The 16,375-nt window shown below is 39.3% G+C and overlaps 1 protein-coding gene across 7 annotated transcripts in view; it reads left to right on the plus strand.

The window, feature by feature from the left end:
* The window catches only part of ARL15 (ARF like GTPase 15), a 191,549-nt gene extending 182,340 nt beyond the window's left edge, over positions 1 to 9,209 (plus strand). For 5 of the 7 annotated variants that reach the window (XM_077936383.1, XM_077936384.1, XM_028749125.2 and 2 more), the window contains one exon: positions 7,284 to 9,209. In XM_077936383.1, the coding sequence (XP_077792509.1) occupies positions 7,284 to 7,436 (153 nt within the window). In that variant the 3' untranslated portion in view covers positions 7,437 to 9,209. The remainder of the gene's footprint in view (positions 1 to 7,283) is intronic. The other 2 variants (XM_077936385.1, XM_077936387.1) reach the window with 2 other exon arrangements.
* The last annotated feature ends 7,166 nt before the right edge of the window (positions 9,210 to 16,375 follow it).

Raw genomic sequence — 16,375 nt, forward strand, 5'->3', positions numbered from 1 at the left:
GTTGAACAAATCTCTCTCTTCCCCCACCCCCTTAGTTTAAGCCCAGGCAATTTGCTATTCTGTTTTACCTGTACAGTACCTTGATCAATCCTCACACACTTTTTAAAAGAATATAAAGGTACTTACCAGTCGGGATACCCAAAAAAAGTAAATGGTTGTGTACACTGAACAGAGTTTGGGGCATGAATTTCTCATGCAACAGTACCACTACTTCCAGTGTTGCATGATAAAACCAAAGGCACTAAGGCAAACACATACTTTGAATCCTGACCATATAAATCACAGTTCATTATAAACTATGATGCTATGACCTCCTCATTCTCCTTCATCTCCTCTGAGTCTGAAATCATAAGAACCATACTCTAGGCATGTACTGGCATTGGAGAATCACTCTGCAGCTGCATTTGCCAATTTGATTTGAATTTTCTATCTTCCCTGTGGTGGACTAGGCACACTCTGAAACAAGGCATTTTTATTACCTCTGTGTAATCTGAAGCTTCATTTCTTGTTGTTCTCCTGACACTTATGCCTGTTTCCTCTTTCAGATTCCAATGTGGCACATTGCCTGTGGTGTGAAAGACAAGATGAAGAGAGATTCATTCCATGAATCTGTCTGCAGCTGGTCTTATTTTAAAAACAAAACAGTGTGGCTGGCACTCTTTGGTGGGTGCTAATCATCCGGTGGCACAACACAGACTAGCCTTTCGGGGTTTGAAATTTGAATCTACTCCAAAGCTTGAACTTTTCCAGTTGGCAGAACAGTTTGCTGTTACATTATCTCCCAGTGCTAGTGTATAAACATTTTTGTAGCACATATTTATTTATTCTTCACTGATATTCCCATTACCCTCTTTTCAACTTGGCATCTTGCATTTCCAGGGGAAAATGTCTTATTTTGGAGTACAAATAGAATAATAAAAACAATAATTTTAGTTCAGTTGACTTTCTAAGGATGCAAATTACTCATTTTGGAGCTATATGAACTTAACAGTGAATGTGCTCTGAATGAGTGACAGTTTTGCGGCATCACTTCCAGAGGGTCAGTCCTGCTGCTAATGGCATATAAGGGATTTCTTACAAACAAACCTTAGTTCATAAATCCTACATCAGGAACTAGCAGATAGGTTTTTTTTCCCAGGCAATCATCTTTACAAGAATGTTAAATGCACTGTGTGACTCGTTTGCTGTGAAGGATCCTAGAGATCTCTCTTGAAGGAAGTGGGAATCATCTCTCTTTTGGGTTATGGAAATATCATATTCTCTCAACCCTAAAACCACAATCTCTCATAGGGAAGATGCAATCTCCTTCCAGCCCAGCTAGCACATCAGTTCTAATTTAGTGATGCTTAGAAAAAGAATGTAAGAAGAGCCCTGATGGATGGAGCTGAAGATCTGTCTAGTCCCACATCCTGTTCTCACAGTTGTTATAGTTGTTGTTATTAATTTTATTAAATTTATATACCACCCTTCTTCCGAGGATCAGAGGGCAGTTTACAGTATAAAAACATAAAAACACAGTTACTGATCCATAAGAAGACCTCTTCTCTTATTCCATGACTTTTAAGTTTAAGTTTGGTGAGATGCTTTATCAAAAACTTTTTGAAAGTCTAAGCACACAGTGTTGACTGGATCACCTCTATCTATATGTTTGTAGGCACTATCAAATACCCTTAAAGGGTTAAAGAGACAAGACTTACCCTCACAAATGCCATGGTGATTCTGCTTCAGCCAGACTTTTATTCTTCTCTATATTTGCTTGGTAATTTGTTGTATAGGTACCATGGATATCTGATAAATTATGTATATGCGACTTAACTAATGGTGATTAAGTTCTGCTTCATAGTCACACTCACACAGGTCATTTTGTTCCTTTTTGTCTTGTTTTTTAAAGAGATGTTTAGAGATAAAGTGCTACCATATTATAACACTTTAAGGTCCCTTGTTGTACTCAGAAGCACTGTCGTCCATGATTTTAGCACCGAATCTCGCTTTTGGTGCTTTGGTCAGGATTTAAGCTGCAAACTGTCAGCCATGCACAGAAATCACATACACTGTGTCATATTCAGTATAATAGTATTTACAAGCTGCTCCTACATTTAAAAGATTTGGGGGGGCGGGCGTTTTCCTCCCAGTTCCTTATCTTATTTTTTCAAATACATTATATTGTATGTCTTTGTGATGTTTTAGAGGGAAGCTATGTGGTGAAGTAACACTAGACCTTACAGCCCTTGACATGGAAATTGCAGCATAATCTACTGGTATGCAGCCTCCTTGGTTCCTGCATGGGACATGGCTATAGTTGATGAGTTTCTCATTCAACTAACCCTCGACCTCATAAAATTGGACCCGTACTTGAAGCCCACCCTTTATAATGCCAGGTTTTTTTCTCATTTTCAGCCCATGCAGTTAACTTGTATCTAGTTTAAAAATAGTCTTTTAAAAGAATCAATTTCATGGTGAATGCATCTAGTCAAACAAGCCATTTAAACAACATATTACTCGTGTGTAGCAGACCATTTTACAAGTACCTGATAGTTTTACAAGCCTGTGTTTCAGACAGGGTAATTGGTTGTCTCTGATATTCGAGTTTGAGACTTAGACTCATTAACTTATTTCAGTGAACAGAATATTATCCAGATTTGTTGTATACTAGGTGCCATTCTTAGTGCACACTCATATTTTTTATATAATACAAATAGGATGCAAGAGTAGAGGCTTAACTTTGGGACACAAATAAGCTAATTAAATGCTGTCACCCTTCAGGCTTTTCACTAGGTGTGAGATATCTCACAATATATCTAATTATGATCTCTGTACTGTTTAAGTAAAATTGTCATCATCTCTTACGCTATATGTGTATTTGGCTTTGTAATGCAGGTATTGGCTCGGATACAAAAACGCCTTGCGCAAACAGAAAGGAACTTCCGCAAGGGATCCCTGCCAAATTCTTCTGATTTCCTCCTTCTGCTCCCTGTGTCTCATCCCTCCTCCCATATCAGAGGGTTCCTTGATCCCCAGGAGTGTTTGAGCAGGTTCAGGGGCTATAGCCAGGAAACCCCCATTGCTTGAGAAGAGTTCCACTCATTCTTCTTTGGATCCAACTCGTGTATATGTGTGGTTTTGTGGCTTTAAAAATTTGTACTGCACATAGTAAGATTGCTTTGGGTAAAGGAATTCTAGTATCCATAGTTATCCTACATTTGTGAGTATCTCCATTCACTGCAATTGAAGAATAATTGCCAAGTGCACAGTTTGTCCCCTCCATGCAGTAAATGCAGTATGCTCTGGATCAAGACAATGGGATAAACAATTACAATCCAGTTGGGAGCAAATGTTTCAAACGCATGTGCTATTTTGTCATTATCCATTAGGTAACGTTATAAAATGGCAACTAGCAAATAGAGCAGGGCAATTTTAGCAACGTTGGCAGAGTTAGTAAAACTGGGGTGGTAGTGTACATGTAGTTAAAATGAGAGCTGTTTTACACACACACACACACACACACACACACACACACCCATGACAGGGATCAGCTTCCATTGATCTTGCATGCTGATAGCAGCAACTATACCTAAAGCACTGACACCAGTGGCGGACTTTGGGCTCTCACATTTCAGCAGCACCCTGTGCAGTACCAACATCGGGCGCATCCTCCCCACCTCTTGCCTTCCATTCTAATTCATTGTTGCGGTGCCCCCCTCTCGGCTCAGTGGCCAGTACAGGCAAAGACCAGATTGTTGTTACCACACCTTTCTAAGATGATTTGCCATCTCTAAGGATTTCCTTTTATTATTTGCAAAAAATGACTTTCCTTCTCAGAAGTCTTTATCATTCAGTACTGAAAGGAGGAAGTGAGCCATTCATTTGGGGTTTTTATTTACAATATTCAGTTATGCTGACTAATGGGGATATAGTTACATGTGTTAGGTCCTGTGGCTGCAAAACAAGTCCAGATAATCACCCCTCGATCACCGTGCTTGGCAGTTGGTGTGAGGTGCTTGTGCTCTTATGCTGTGTTTGGTTTTTGCTAAACCTGGTGCTGTGCATTATGGCCAAACATCTCCACTTTGGTCCCTGCCTGCTCCTTAGTCTCTTAATTCCTATGGGAGCAGAAAGGGTGTACAGTGGTACCTCGGGTTAAGTACTTAATTCGTTCCAGAGGTCCGTACTTAACCTGAAACTGTTCTTAACCTGAAGCACCACTTTAGCTAATGGGGCCTCCTGCTGCCATGCCGCCGGAGCACGATTTCTGTTCTCATCCTGAAGCAAAGTTCTTAACCTGAAGCACTATTTCTGGGTTAGCGGAGTCTGTGACCTGAAGCGTATGTAACCCGAGGTACCACTGTACTTAGTTTTTCACACATTATTTCTCCATCTTTATTTCTGTTAAATAAATTATATCACGGTGTAATATGTCATGTGTCAGTCATCTGTGGTTGTATTTACCTAATTTTAAGACCTGCTAAGGAACAAATGATTGCTATTATGTCCTGATATGTAAAACCACAGAATTCAAAGAAAGTGCACTTTTTCCCATGACTATGCCTCCAATGTAGAGTGAAGCTGGAGAATCTTTTAACTGCTTTATTGGAGACTTAGATGTACTACCAATTCTCTTTATCACTGTGGCCAGAAAGAAACTGTCACTTTCTCTCTCTCTCGTGTGTGTGTGTGTGCGCGCGCAGGGTAAAAAAAAAGTTCATGAGAGCAGGGGTGATATTACTAGAGTTTGGAACATCAAAGAATGTCATGAAATTATTAATTTCCTCTTGTTGCAGCAACTACCATGAGTTAGGCTGTCAACATGGGTACTGTTGTCAGATTAATAAAAGCAAAAATTTGGGCTCTGGTTGATTATGAGAATGAATGCTGATTGTCTAAAAGGTTTTCTTTTAGTCATTGCTCTCTGTAAAAGAATAAACAAATTAATATTTAGTATTTTCAAATAATATGTTTGAAAATTCTTAATTCCAGCAGGTACCTTGGTGAATACAGGCCCCTGTATAATTAGTGAGGCAAAGAACGCTGCTCTTCCAGGAGGGGTGTGTGTGTGTGTGTGTGTGTGTGTGTGTTAAGCATTCTTTACATTAGAGGTTTGTGAAAATCTCAGGTTACTCAGCCATTTTTGTCAGCTTAGCACCAGCTGGCTTTGTTATCAAGTGGCTGCACTAGATCCGTGGTTTGTTATGCTTTGTACAGCTTTTGCTTCCTCTCTGAATATAGCTGTCAGATTGCGTTTGCTGAAACAAGCCACAGTGGTCATTCGTTTTGCTTCAGAATATGCGGTTAATGTACTATCATCAATGCAAAACCTTCATTTTCAGCTAGCCAAAATCATAGCATGCATTCCTATAATTATAGTTCAATTCAGCTTCTTAGTAGTGTATGTATGAATAGCATTATGGAATTTATTACCTAAGTGGGTTACATTTTTAATGATATACTATTATACTTTGCCTTAACTATGATAGGTATTTTTTTTAAAAGCGAGAGAGAGAGATCCAAATCTCATTGTCTAACTGTTGTTGCTAATTTAGCCACAATAAAACTGACGTAGAAGGGATAATTTGGTAAGATATCATAAGTGTATAGATAGGAGAAGGGGAGCATATTCTTGTGTGTCTCTTCTAACAATGCATTTTTTCAAGCTGCTTCTAAATTATTATTCCTTAATAACCCAAGGAAGTGGTTTAGATGAATGTTGTTGTTGCCATTTGTTTCATTAGTGTTCAAATTATGTTTATCATAAAAAAATCTAAATTTAAATAAAAGTCTTTCTCTTGCCTTTCTAAATGGTAATATCAAGGATTTCATCTGAAGTATGTCTTTAAAGGAAAAATTAAATTCATACTTTAGCTAACAAAATTAATCTTCTCCATTTTAAATCACTTTACAAGTAAATAAATATTGCATATAGATTGTATCTTGGTTATATATATATATATTAGGTATATTAGATTTTTATAGATACATAGGTCTGCCATGGGTCCGGATTTTTCCAGACATTACAGGGATTTCAAATGCAGAATTGACATCCAGGGGGTATTTCCTGGATTTTAAGCAAGTCAATCGAAATTTCATGGTTTTTTTGGCATTTTTGTAAAAAGAACAACAGCTACTACTACTTTGGGGGAGTCCTGATTTTTACTTTTTGAAATATGGCAATCCTAAAATGTAGTACTATATATATTTAGATTTTAGTCCTTCCCCCCTCGCATACACTCAGTGCCTTGTACAGATATTTGAGAAATGCCTGCCAAGGCATTATTCTCCTAAATGGTCTTAATCACTGTCCAAAGAGCTTGAAATAATGAAATGGGTTCCTATTGTAAAAAAGATTTTTGGTATCTGCTATTACAAGTGAGGCTAATGAAATCCATTGATATGTTGACTATTGGTCTGAGAATAATAGAATCATAGAATATTGCAGAGTTGGAAGGGACCACAAGGGTCATCTAGTCCAGCCCCCTGCAATGTAGGAATCTTTTGCCCAAGTGGGGCTCGAACCCACAACCCTGAGATGAAGAGTCTCATGCTCTACTGACTGAGCCACAAGTCATTCATAAGATACTTTGCTCATTCACATACAGACTTGTTAAAAATATAATGAACTCTTTTTATTCATTATATAGTTACAAATACAGATGTTGTCGCTACAGCCGTTCATTTTATCTTTAGCTGCTATTTTGTGTAAAATTAAAAGGTGGGCCGGGGGCTTAAAAGTTACAAGTCCAGAGGAATAATTGAAGGGTCTTATTCAGCTTTTACTTATGATGCTATGACTGTCATCCACACGAAACATATGATTACGTATGATCAACACCTCCAATGTTGTCGTCAAGGAAATGGGTGCGCTGCAAGTTACCATGATAAATACATTTTCTCTTGTTCAATATATTTTCAATAAATATATTTCTCTTGTTGATAAATATTTTGCATTTTGCAACAACAGTACTGCAGGTGAGAAGTTAAGTTCTAATTCTGAAGATGAAATAATGTGTTTCATAATCACGGGGTGGCCTGTATCATAAATGAAATCTAATTCTTTGAAAGATCTTCCTGTGCTTCTAAATGTATTGTTAGAATGGTGGTTTCCAGCAGATCATTCACCCCCAACAAAAACACCAGCATGTCACTGCATATAACCTATTTCAAGAACAGCTGTAAAGTAATTCTAAAAACGAGCGTTCAAGATTCTTCCAACACCTTCTGTCTTGAAAAGAAAAGTAAGCCGAAAAGTATATACAAAAACTGATTTTTCGTGTTGCTTTTTTAAAAAACAGATCAAAAAGTATTTGGAACTTGAACCACTTGCACGAGGAAAACGCTGGATACTTAAGCCCTGCTCCTTGGATGATATGGAAGCAGTAAAAGACAGCTTTGGCCTGCTGATAAATTTACTAGAAGACAGAGACCTTGAGCCTTCAAGAATGTGAAGAAAACTCAGATGGTTCTCACACAGCATTGTTCCTGTTTGTCTCGCCTTCAGCTGAATTATGGTTTGGTATACAGAAGACTGTGTTAGAGCTTGCAATAAATATATTTTTGCATTTAGCCTGGAAAGCCTGTTTATAAGTTCTGTGAATCAGGTTTGTGATTCTTTTCAGTAATGTTGTCTATGCTGAAATGGAGAGAACCTTTAGTTTACCAACAATTCTGTGTACCGTATGCCATTTTTATGCATTGTTGTTAGAAGAACCTTAATGCAGAATTTTGCTGCATATACAAAATTTAAAAGAATCTGTAACTGGATACTGAAAGATCTAGTGATGTTCCTGAAAAGAAAATACGTTTTGCAGGTCTCTGGCCATTACTTGTGTAATTATGCGGGATGAGCACACAATCTATCTGGAAATTATAGTTGCTGAGAACCACAGCAGATTCTGAAGCCAAGGAACACATTTTTAATACAAAGACTAGTCAGAAGCCTTATTGAATGCAAACACCTACCTTTTAACATTTACAGTTTTAATTCTTTTTAGAGACGAACCATTGATTTAGCAGAAGGTGAGGCAATGACAATAGGCATATCAGTATTTTGTTATCCATCAATTTGGAAGCATCTCAAGTGCTCAAAAAATAGCCTTTGTAAATTGTAGGTGTCAGTTAAGCTGATGATTGTGTAAAATTGTGGTGAAATCGGGGCTAACTTCTAGTACAGATAACGGAGCATGAACAATAAGCAGGTTTAAATAATCACTGGATGTATTCTATATAACTAGTATTATGCTAGAAGTCCTAGAGGCCATGGAATTATTATTATTTTTATTTTTAAAAGTCAGTGTCTTGGAACTATACTCAAGTCTGTGTTTCTTAAATACCCCTATTTTCAGGGGATCCAAGCTGTACCAGACTGAATGTTGGTAGAAAGCTTTTCACCCAGAGCATAGTATGTTTTTGTTGTTGTTTTTGTTATATGTGACAGCACTCCATTTAGTTCCAGGAATGTATACCTTTCTCTCCCTAGGTTTACCTAGTCTTGAAGCCCGCAGACTGCTTCAGAGCTCAATACTGCCTTGGTTGTAGCAGTCAGTGGTGCAGCACTATGAAACTGGGCTCTCGGCAGTGGCATTGCTTGTGCGTACCAGGATGGGGGAAGGACAAGGCATCAGCCAGTTTGGAAGTGCAGGTGCACAGTGGAAGCACCAGATTGGGCCTGCACCACTGTGTCCTCACTGCCATCATGCCTCACCCACATTCCATCCCAGTAGGTGTGTTCATGTGTTGAAAGCCACCCAGAGTGGCTGGGACAACCCAGCCAGATGGGCAGGGTATAAATAATAAAATTATTATTATTACTATCATCATCATCAGTAAGTGGCAGTGGCACCGCTGTCAAGAGGCTATCCACCCCACCAACGACTCCTGCAGAATACAGCAGTGGATAGCTTTTCATAAGTTGTGTTTGAATGTTGAATATTATATTCCTCTACCCAAGTATGGAGTGGATAGATCTTGGTAAAATATTGCAGCATTGGTGGTTTTGTAGCATTTGGGCATCTTTCTGTATTTTTAGCTTTGTTTTGTTTTAATTTCCAAAGTTAAATGCAGAATATCTTCCACTTGTAATTTTTGTATAATTTACTCTAAGATACTATTGAAAAGTGAAGGGTGTCAAACAATTTCTCAATATATAATGCACTTTGATCTGTGAACCTACGTTTTTTATTTTTATTTTTTAATAAACACCATTGGATTTTTTTGGGTAACATCTGTCATAAGCTGTGAGTTGCTTGTGAAGAGTGCCACATGGTACATTATTTAGTAGTCGGGTGACTGCTAAATAGGATTTGGAGCAAAGTGGAGAAAGAGAGCTGAGAGCGATCGGAGGGCCCGAAATTCTGACAACTAAAGGTATGTATTCATTTTGCCATCATATTGTACCCATTTCCAACCTGAAATGCACCTTTTATAGAGACTGGAGCTTCAAATACTTAAAAAAGTGTTATGATTTATCTCCGATCAATAGCTGCCTAATTTATTTGAAAGAAATCAGCCCAGGTGGTTCCTGATATGTTATTTTTGACACAGTTGAGGCTTATATGTGCATTTTAAAATGTGCAAGTAAGAGGGGATGTGCAGACAAAGAGGGAACAATATTCTCACTTGCTTTTTACCCCTTAACTGATCCCAATTTCTATTAGTTCAAAGGAGTGTCTTCACCAGTAGATGTGCCTCAAACTGTTAAAAGGGGTTTGCCTTCTAGTTTTACAGGGACCATCCACTACTATTAAGGGCTTCAAAAGAAGAGCTGAACTAGCAAAACAGAAAATAAAGCTTTAGCCGCATTGTAGTGTAAATATAGACTAGGGTTGGAATCCCATGCTCACTTTCTTGAAAGCCCCATTGAAATCACTGGAAGGTTCTTATGGTTAAAATGCATAAGGATGGGATGCAGAACCTTTATGACAATACCTAATGACAGGGCCAGCCCAAGACATTTTGGCACCTGAAGCAAACCATAAAATGGCAGCGCTCCCAACCAAGGAAGAAGGGGTGAGTGAAGATCTACATCAGGAACAAGGGAGGAAATCAAGGTCTACATTGCGGCCCCTGTGGATCGTGCCACCTGACTTGCCTCATCTTGCCCCTGCCTAGTACACAGGGAAATATCACTTATCAAACATTTCTGATGAAAATTCTTAGATAAACTCCATGTTGCATTTCATACTGCAGGGTGAAACAATACCTCATATCTGCTAAAGAGTGGCAGAGAAGCCCTTTCTTTTTCATTGTTCTTTGGTGGTTCTGTGTGGTAGCTGAATTTAAACATCAGTAGAACTTTGATGCGTTTAAACACTTCATCAAAAGAACACAGTTCATGAACTAATGCCATGTTTCTATCTAAACTGATCTTGAATGTACATTAAACAGCAACACAGTTCTTCGTGCACTTCATTGGCTTTCATCATACAGATGAAATGAACCCCATCCCTAAGAATCTGTGGAAATTCATTAAAAAATGAACATTGTCTCTTTTCTTTTATTTACGAAAGATGTTGTGGTGTAAGATCCTTATAGACACCTGTCACACTGGTGTATGTGTGTGCATGAGTGTGTGTGCGTGCCTGCGCTGGGTTTTCCCTCAGACCTGTGACTGTCTATACTAGTTTGACAGTAAGAATATAAACATGATCAATCTGTATCCAAGAGGAGCTGTTTTGACAGGCTTCTGACAGACATCAAATTCTTTACAACTGTCAGTGACTCCTTTTGTTTATCAGTTCTGAGATTCTCACTGTGTTGTTTCCATGTTTATATCCTGTGCTAATATTTCTGGAAGTGCTAGCCTTTTTGAACATCTTTAATGTGTTCAGTATTCTTTATCCTCCTCTATATAATGTGTCATGTGTCTCAGCTTACATATGCAAATACTGTAAAAGAGAAATACGTGTCGTAATACTGAGCTTCTTGCATTTTATAAGTTATAGATGTTAGCAGATTTTTGTACTTAACAGAGTTGCTTTTTATAATGCCAAATAATTTATATTACCCAGGTTTGTATATTAGTTAATAGCAATGGTTGACACAGCTAACCCACCATATATCTGATTTTATACTAAAAGTACAGCATTGATACTTACCACATTCATGCAGGCAACTTTGATGCAGAAAGAACTGTTTGTGATTTATATAACTTACGCTAACCAAAATGGAAATAAATGCTAACCAAAATGGAAATAAATGCTCTGTAGAACACATAAATATGAATGTTTCCATCAATATTAACATTTAGAAGTGTGTTTCGTTTGTAAAAAGTTCATTGACCTCGTAAGTTCAGGGCTGTTTCTTGCAGAAGCCCAGTTGAAATGCACAAGAGCCCAGCCACTCATTTAGAGGATATAGTGAGATTGCAGCACAGGCAACTCCCTGTTTAAGCAGGGGTTGCATTTCTGGCCCCCACATGCATCTGTAGAATGCATATAAGTCCATGCCACCCCGTTATGCCCCCTTTCCCAGCCACTTTCAGGTTCATGGCAATGTGTGCACATTCATGTGTCAATGAGACGCACATAAAATGGTCACTGCCTGTAGTTATTTACACTGTCATTATCTCAATAAAAATAGTATTGAATGATGAAAAGTTTAATCATGAAAAAATCTGTACAAAGAACGTTTATGCTGGAATAATAGTTCCAGTAGATCTTACAAAAAGATAAGACAACCAAGCAGGAATCTGGTCTTTAGCTTTCCTGAAAAATCAATGTGGATTCTGAATTTTGACATGCATAAAATCTGTCAATTTCAGTTTCTCCGAGTTTCTCACTTCTCTCATTGCTGTTCTTCCCATTTCCACATTAGTTTATAATTGCTCTTTAAATGTCCGCATGAAAATGCGTACATATTTTTATGTGCATTTCATCTACTAGACACAGTTTTGTATGTAATCTTGCCTAGTGTAATGCACACTAATATAAGCATTGTTTTGGTTGGAGCACTGTATTGCAAAATGTGCAGAAAAGAAAAGTTTTAAATGATTGCTTTTTTCTGTTTGTGTATTCATTTGAGAAATGCAAATGAAGTAGCTTCACATTAAAATGCAAACAGAGTGGATGTTCTGTATGACCCCAGGGAGGCCACTAACATTTGATTCACTTCTATAATACGGGGAAGGAGAATCTATTAGATAACCCGCCTTAACAGTTAGTGTTTCCTTTATAATATAATACTACCTTGTATCTTACAATATATCAATAAAATTTTGTGTACATATATAGGTCCACTGCTTTTCAGGCGGTGTATCCTGGGTGTCGAGGGGCCTTTCATGTTTTATGTGCATTGCTGCCTTCACACAACAGCTGGTATAGCACAACTCCCCCCCCCCCCAAGTTGAATGCATATACCTAGTTCATATAAATCACTCCTTAAAAGAAATAGCAGTTAAAAATAGACAATATCAGCTGTTGTGTGAAGGCAGCAATGCACATAAAGTGTGAAAGTCCGCAGTCCACGTATCCACATGTCCAAAGTCCTCCAGAACATCCAAGCAAAGGTCCATCAACAAACTATAGCGGTCAACTTTACCCTTTTTTAAAGGGAAATTCCCTTATTCTGAATAGGATTCCTCACAGGAAAAGGGAAAAGTTGACAGCTATGACATGGGCAGTTGAGCAGACACAGCACCTCAGCTTTGCTGCCCTTTTATACTTTGCATGCTGATTGCAGCACCTGGGCTTGATGAGGCATATGACCCTCACCTGTTCCAAGCCTACTCAAGCTGAGGAATCACACACTTCCTCCTGGAGCTAGCAAGCCCCACCTAGCCAGCTAGGGAGCTGGGCTGTGGGCCCTTGCCTGCCTCGGCCTCCTGGTGCTCCCCACCTGCTGCCCACTACACCCCAGAGCCTACCGTGTTCAGGAAATGGGGTCCTCTCTGGGTCTGGTGATGAGTCCTGCTGCTCTGGTTCCTGTTCACTGATCCCATCTCCTCCATCATCCTGTGAGTACTTCCTACACCAACCTCTCCTTCCCCATCCCCAGTTTGCCCCAGTCTGTCTCAGTCCTGGCTGCACCCCTCACCAGAATCTTCCTCCTCCTCCTCCCTGTTGTCCTGCCAGTTCATGAGACAGTGCTGTGATAGTGGTAGGCCGTTCGTTCAGTTTCATCCCAACAATCAGGGTAACATTTCTGATATGGTATTAAAGCTTTCCTTTTTTTTTACATCTCTACTTCTCCCCATTGTTTTGAGATATTTGTTGTTGCCTACTTATCTTGCTTAAAATGTGTAAATAATAATAATTAGCAGCAAAACTATTGCTTAGTGTTTAATGTGGGGTTGTCACCACTCCCTCTCCATTGTGTTTTTTAAAACGGATTTTTGTTGGTATATGTAAATCGCTTGCAGATTTCTGTTGAAATATAAAGCGGTACACAATAATGTAATTAATTAGTGTGTGGTCCTATGCATGTCTTTCAAAAGTAAGTCCTGTTGAGTTCAGTAAGACTTACAGATAAGTATGGATAGAGCTGCAGCTTTAATTTGTCAAATAAACTTAAATATTGGCAGATGTAATTTTAAAAGTCGTTTTGAATTTAAGAAGGCACAGGCTGTGAACTATTAAGCCTTTAGTTCTCATTGACTTTTCATTAGCCTCTCTTCGTCAGTGGAATCCTAACAGCTAAAAGTTTGCCTGTCGAATTTGCACCGTGCAAATGTGTTCACTTGCTTGCTGCTCTACCTTTAAAGTAATGAGCATGACCTTAGTGTGACAGTAAATAAGGTAACATACAGCTGCTAAAATAATGACATACATTAATGGTATCAGGAATGTTTACCCTGCATTCCTCTCTATTAGTGTCCACAATTAACCTGCTCCACAGCTGAGAAAATAATTCTAGCCAGCAGTGATAAATTGACAACACTTCTCCCCATGGAAGTGGCAACAATATTTATAGAAGTTACTACAAACAAATGCATATCAAGATATAGTACCACGTTTCACTAATTTTAGTCCTTGGGATGTGCCAAAGATACAATATGTATATGCCATTATAGTTAAATATAACTCAGTTCCTCCCCTGCTTTTATTATTAAAACAAGGTTCACTTGCTGAGTATTTTCACTTCTTTACTCTCATTATGTGTGTTTTTCGTCCTGAAGTATCCGAGTGCCTAAAATTCACAGGGGCTAGGGTAGAGCGAAGAATAATCCCGAGTCTCCTGGCTCCCAGGCATCAGCCAAAACCACAAGATTATTCCTTCTTCCTTGCAGCGTACTCTGTGCACCTGGAGATGGGAAAGTACCCTTGCCAACCGTCTTGTTTTGCATGAGGAGGATCTGAATTCACACACAGTTCAGAATAGGCCTGAGGTTTTGGTTCAGGCCCATCTCCAGTGAACAGTGACAGGGCCATGGGAGCCTAGTCTAACAGATTGTAAATAAGCTCCCTCTGTTCACTTAATACTTGATCTAACCTCACAAATGTCATGTGATCCTTTTGGTATGTTGATGCATTATTGTTGAGTTTTTTTTGACCTGGCCATTAGAAGAATCACGTACTGTGGTTTGAAAACCAAGAATTCCTGTCTGTTTTCACTTCTTTTATAATGAGGTAAAAGAAATATCTAGCAGGGACTGTCTTGGGATGCAGCCGGGCTGCTAATAGTATGCTATGTAGTTGCCATCTGGATTTTCTGAATTCTGATTGGTTGGTTGTCAAAAAACAAAACGAAAAACGCGCCAACAAAATTCAACAGCCTCTACATTTGTAATTAAGCTTGAACCAATATTAAGTCAGACGAACTTGACAATGTGTAACTCATATGTAAATTAATTATGTGATGAAGTTGCTGCATATCGTAGCAAAGCTCATCTATAAAATACATTAGGTGCTGCCCACAAACCCCAAAGTCCATGGCTCTTTTGTGATTGGTAGAAGCAAAAGATATTGTCATAAATTGAATTTGTGGTGGTGGTGGTGGGGGAAACAATGACATTTCACACTGCCTGTTTGACAGTAATGGAAAAGTGATACGATCACGGGGATGTCTACTTGCCAACTGCAATAATTAAGGCTCATCTGAAGCAAACCATGGGGAAGGGCCATAGCTCTGTAGTGCAGCATCTGCATTGCATGGAGAAGGTCCCAGGTTCTGTTCCCAGCATATCAAGGTTGGGCTGGGAATGTCCCTAGTCTGAAACCCTGGGCCTACGCTACTAAGCTAGATGGGCCAGTAGTCTAACCTGGTATAAGAGAGCTTCCTATGTTGATTGGTTGGTTGGCATCCATCTGTCTTGGGAGACAATGGAGGAGTGCACCTTTGATGGTGAGGTCAAACTTCTGGCAGGTTGCAGCGCCTGCTGTAGATGTAGAGACCAGTGCAGGAGAGACATGCTTTGTTGCAGCTGGGGCAGAGGAAGGTGTCCAGTTGTGCTTCTGCAGAAGCACCGTGGTGTTTGTTCTTGCATAAAGGTGACAGCTTATAAAGTTGCCTTCATTAAAGCAAAATCAATGGCAAGTGGGAAGACAGAGTGGTTAAATGGTTGGACTGGGACTGGGGAGACCCAGATGCAGATCCCGCCTCACTGGATAACCATGAGGCAATCCCTATCTCTCAGCCCAAACATTTTTCATAAGGTTGCTGTGAGGATAAAAGAACCATGTATGTTGCCACAAGTTCCCTGGAGAAATGACAGATTATAAACATAATAAAATAAATACTTTTGGAAGGTCATAAATTCTAGCCTCGCACACACTGAACATAGTCGCTAGCACAAAATAATACATGAAGGGAGCTTACTCAACTTGGGTAATGTCTTCTGGGAAGCCAGTGTTTAAAAAGGAGTTTATGACTTTATAGTGCTGGGACAAGTAACATTGACAAAGGCTGAAGTTGACAACAAGAAACCTGATTTCCTTGATGCTGTTTGATACTGTCTGTCCTGTTTTATTATGTCTACTATACGCTGCTTTGGCTTTGGATATTTTATTGGAAAGGTGTGATATAAATCTTAGTGATAAATAATAATAAACATAACTCTACAGAAACCATCCTCCGCTCTAGTGCAGCACTAAATGAGAACTTGGCTCCTACACCATAACAAGCTCTCCTCCTTTCAGTGCCCTGCTAGATGCAAGGCTGCCAGCTTGGAAGGCTTTAAAGGAGGATTGAGCAAATATCAGTGGCTACAAGTTACGATGGTTCTGGTCTACCTACTCTGTATGATGTTTCTGCCTACCAGTGGCTGGCAACTGCAATTGGGAAGAGTTGTTGCACTCTGTTCAGCCACTGTGAAGGCAGGCTACTGGGCTAGATAGACCTTTGACCAGAACCAAACGGGCTTTGTGTGTGTTTGTGACGGTAGGGACAAGCCTCAAACCTGAGTTATGGGACTGTACACATGCAACTGGGGCGCGGGTGGCGCTGTGGGTTA

Source organism: Podarcis muralis, chromosome 11, assembly GCF_964188315.1.
Source record: "Podarcis muralis chromosome 11, rPodMur119.hap1.1, whole genome shotgun sequence".
Lineage (NCBI taxonomy): Eukaryota > Metazoa > Chordata > Lepidosauria > Squamata > Lacertidae > Podarcis > Podarcis muralis.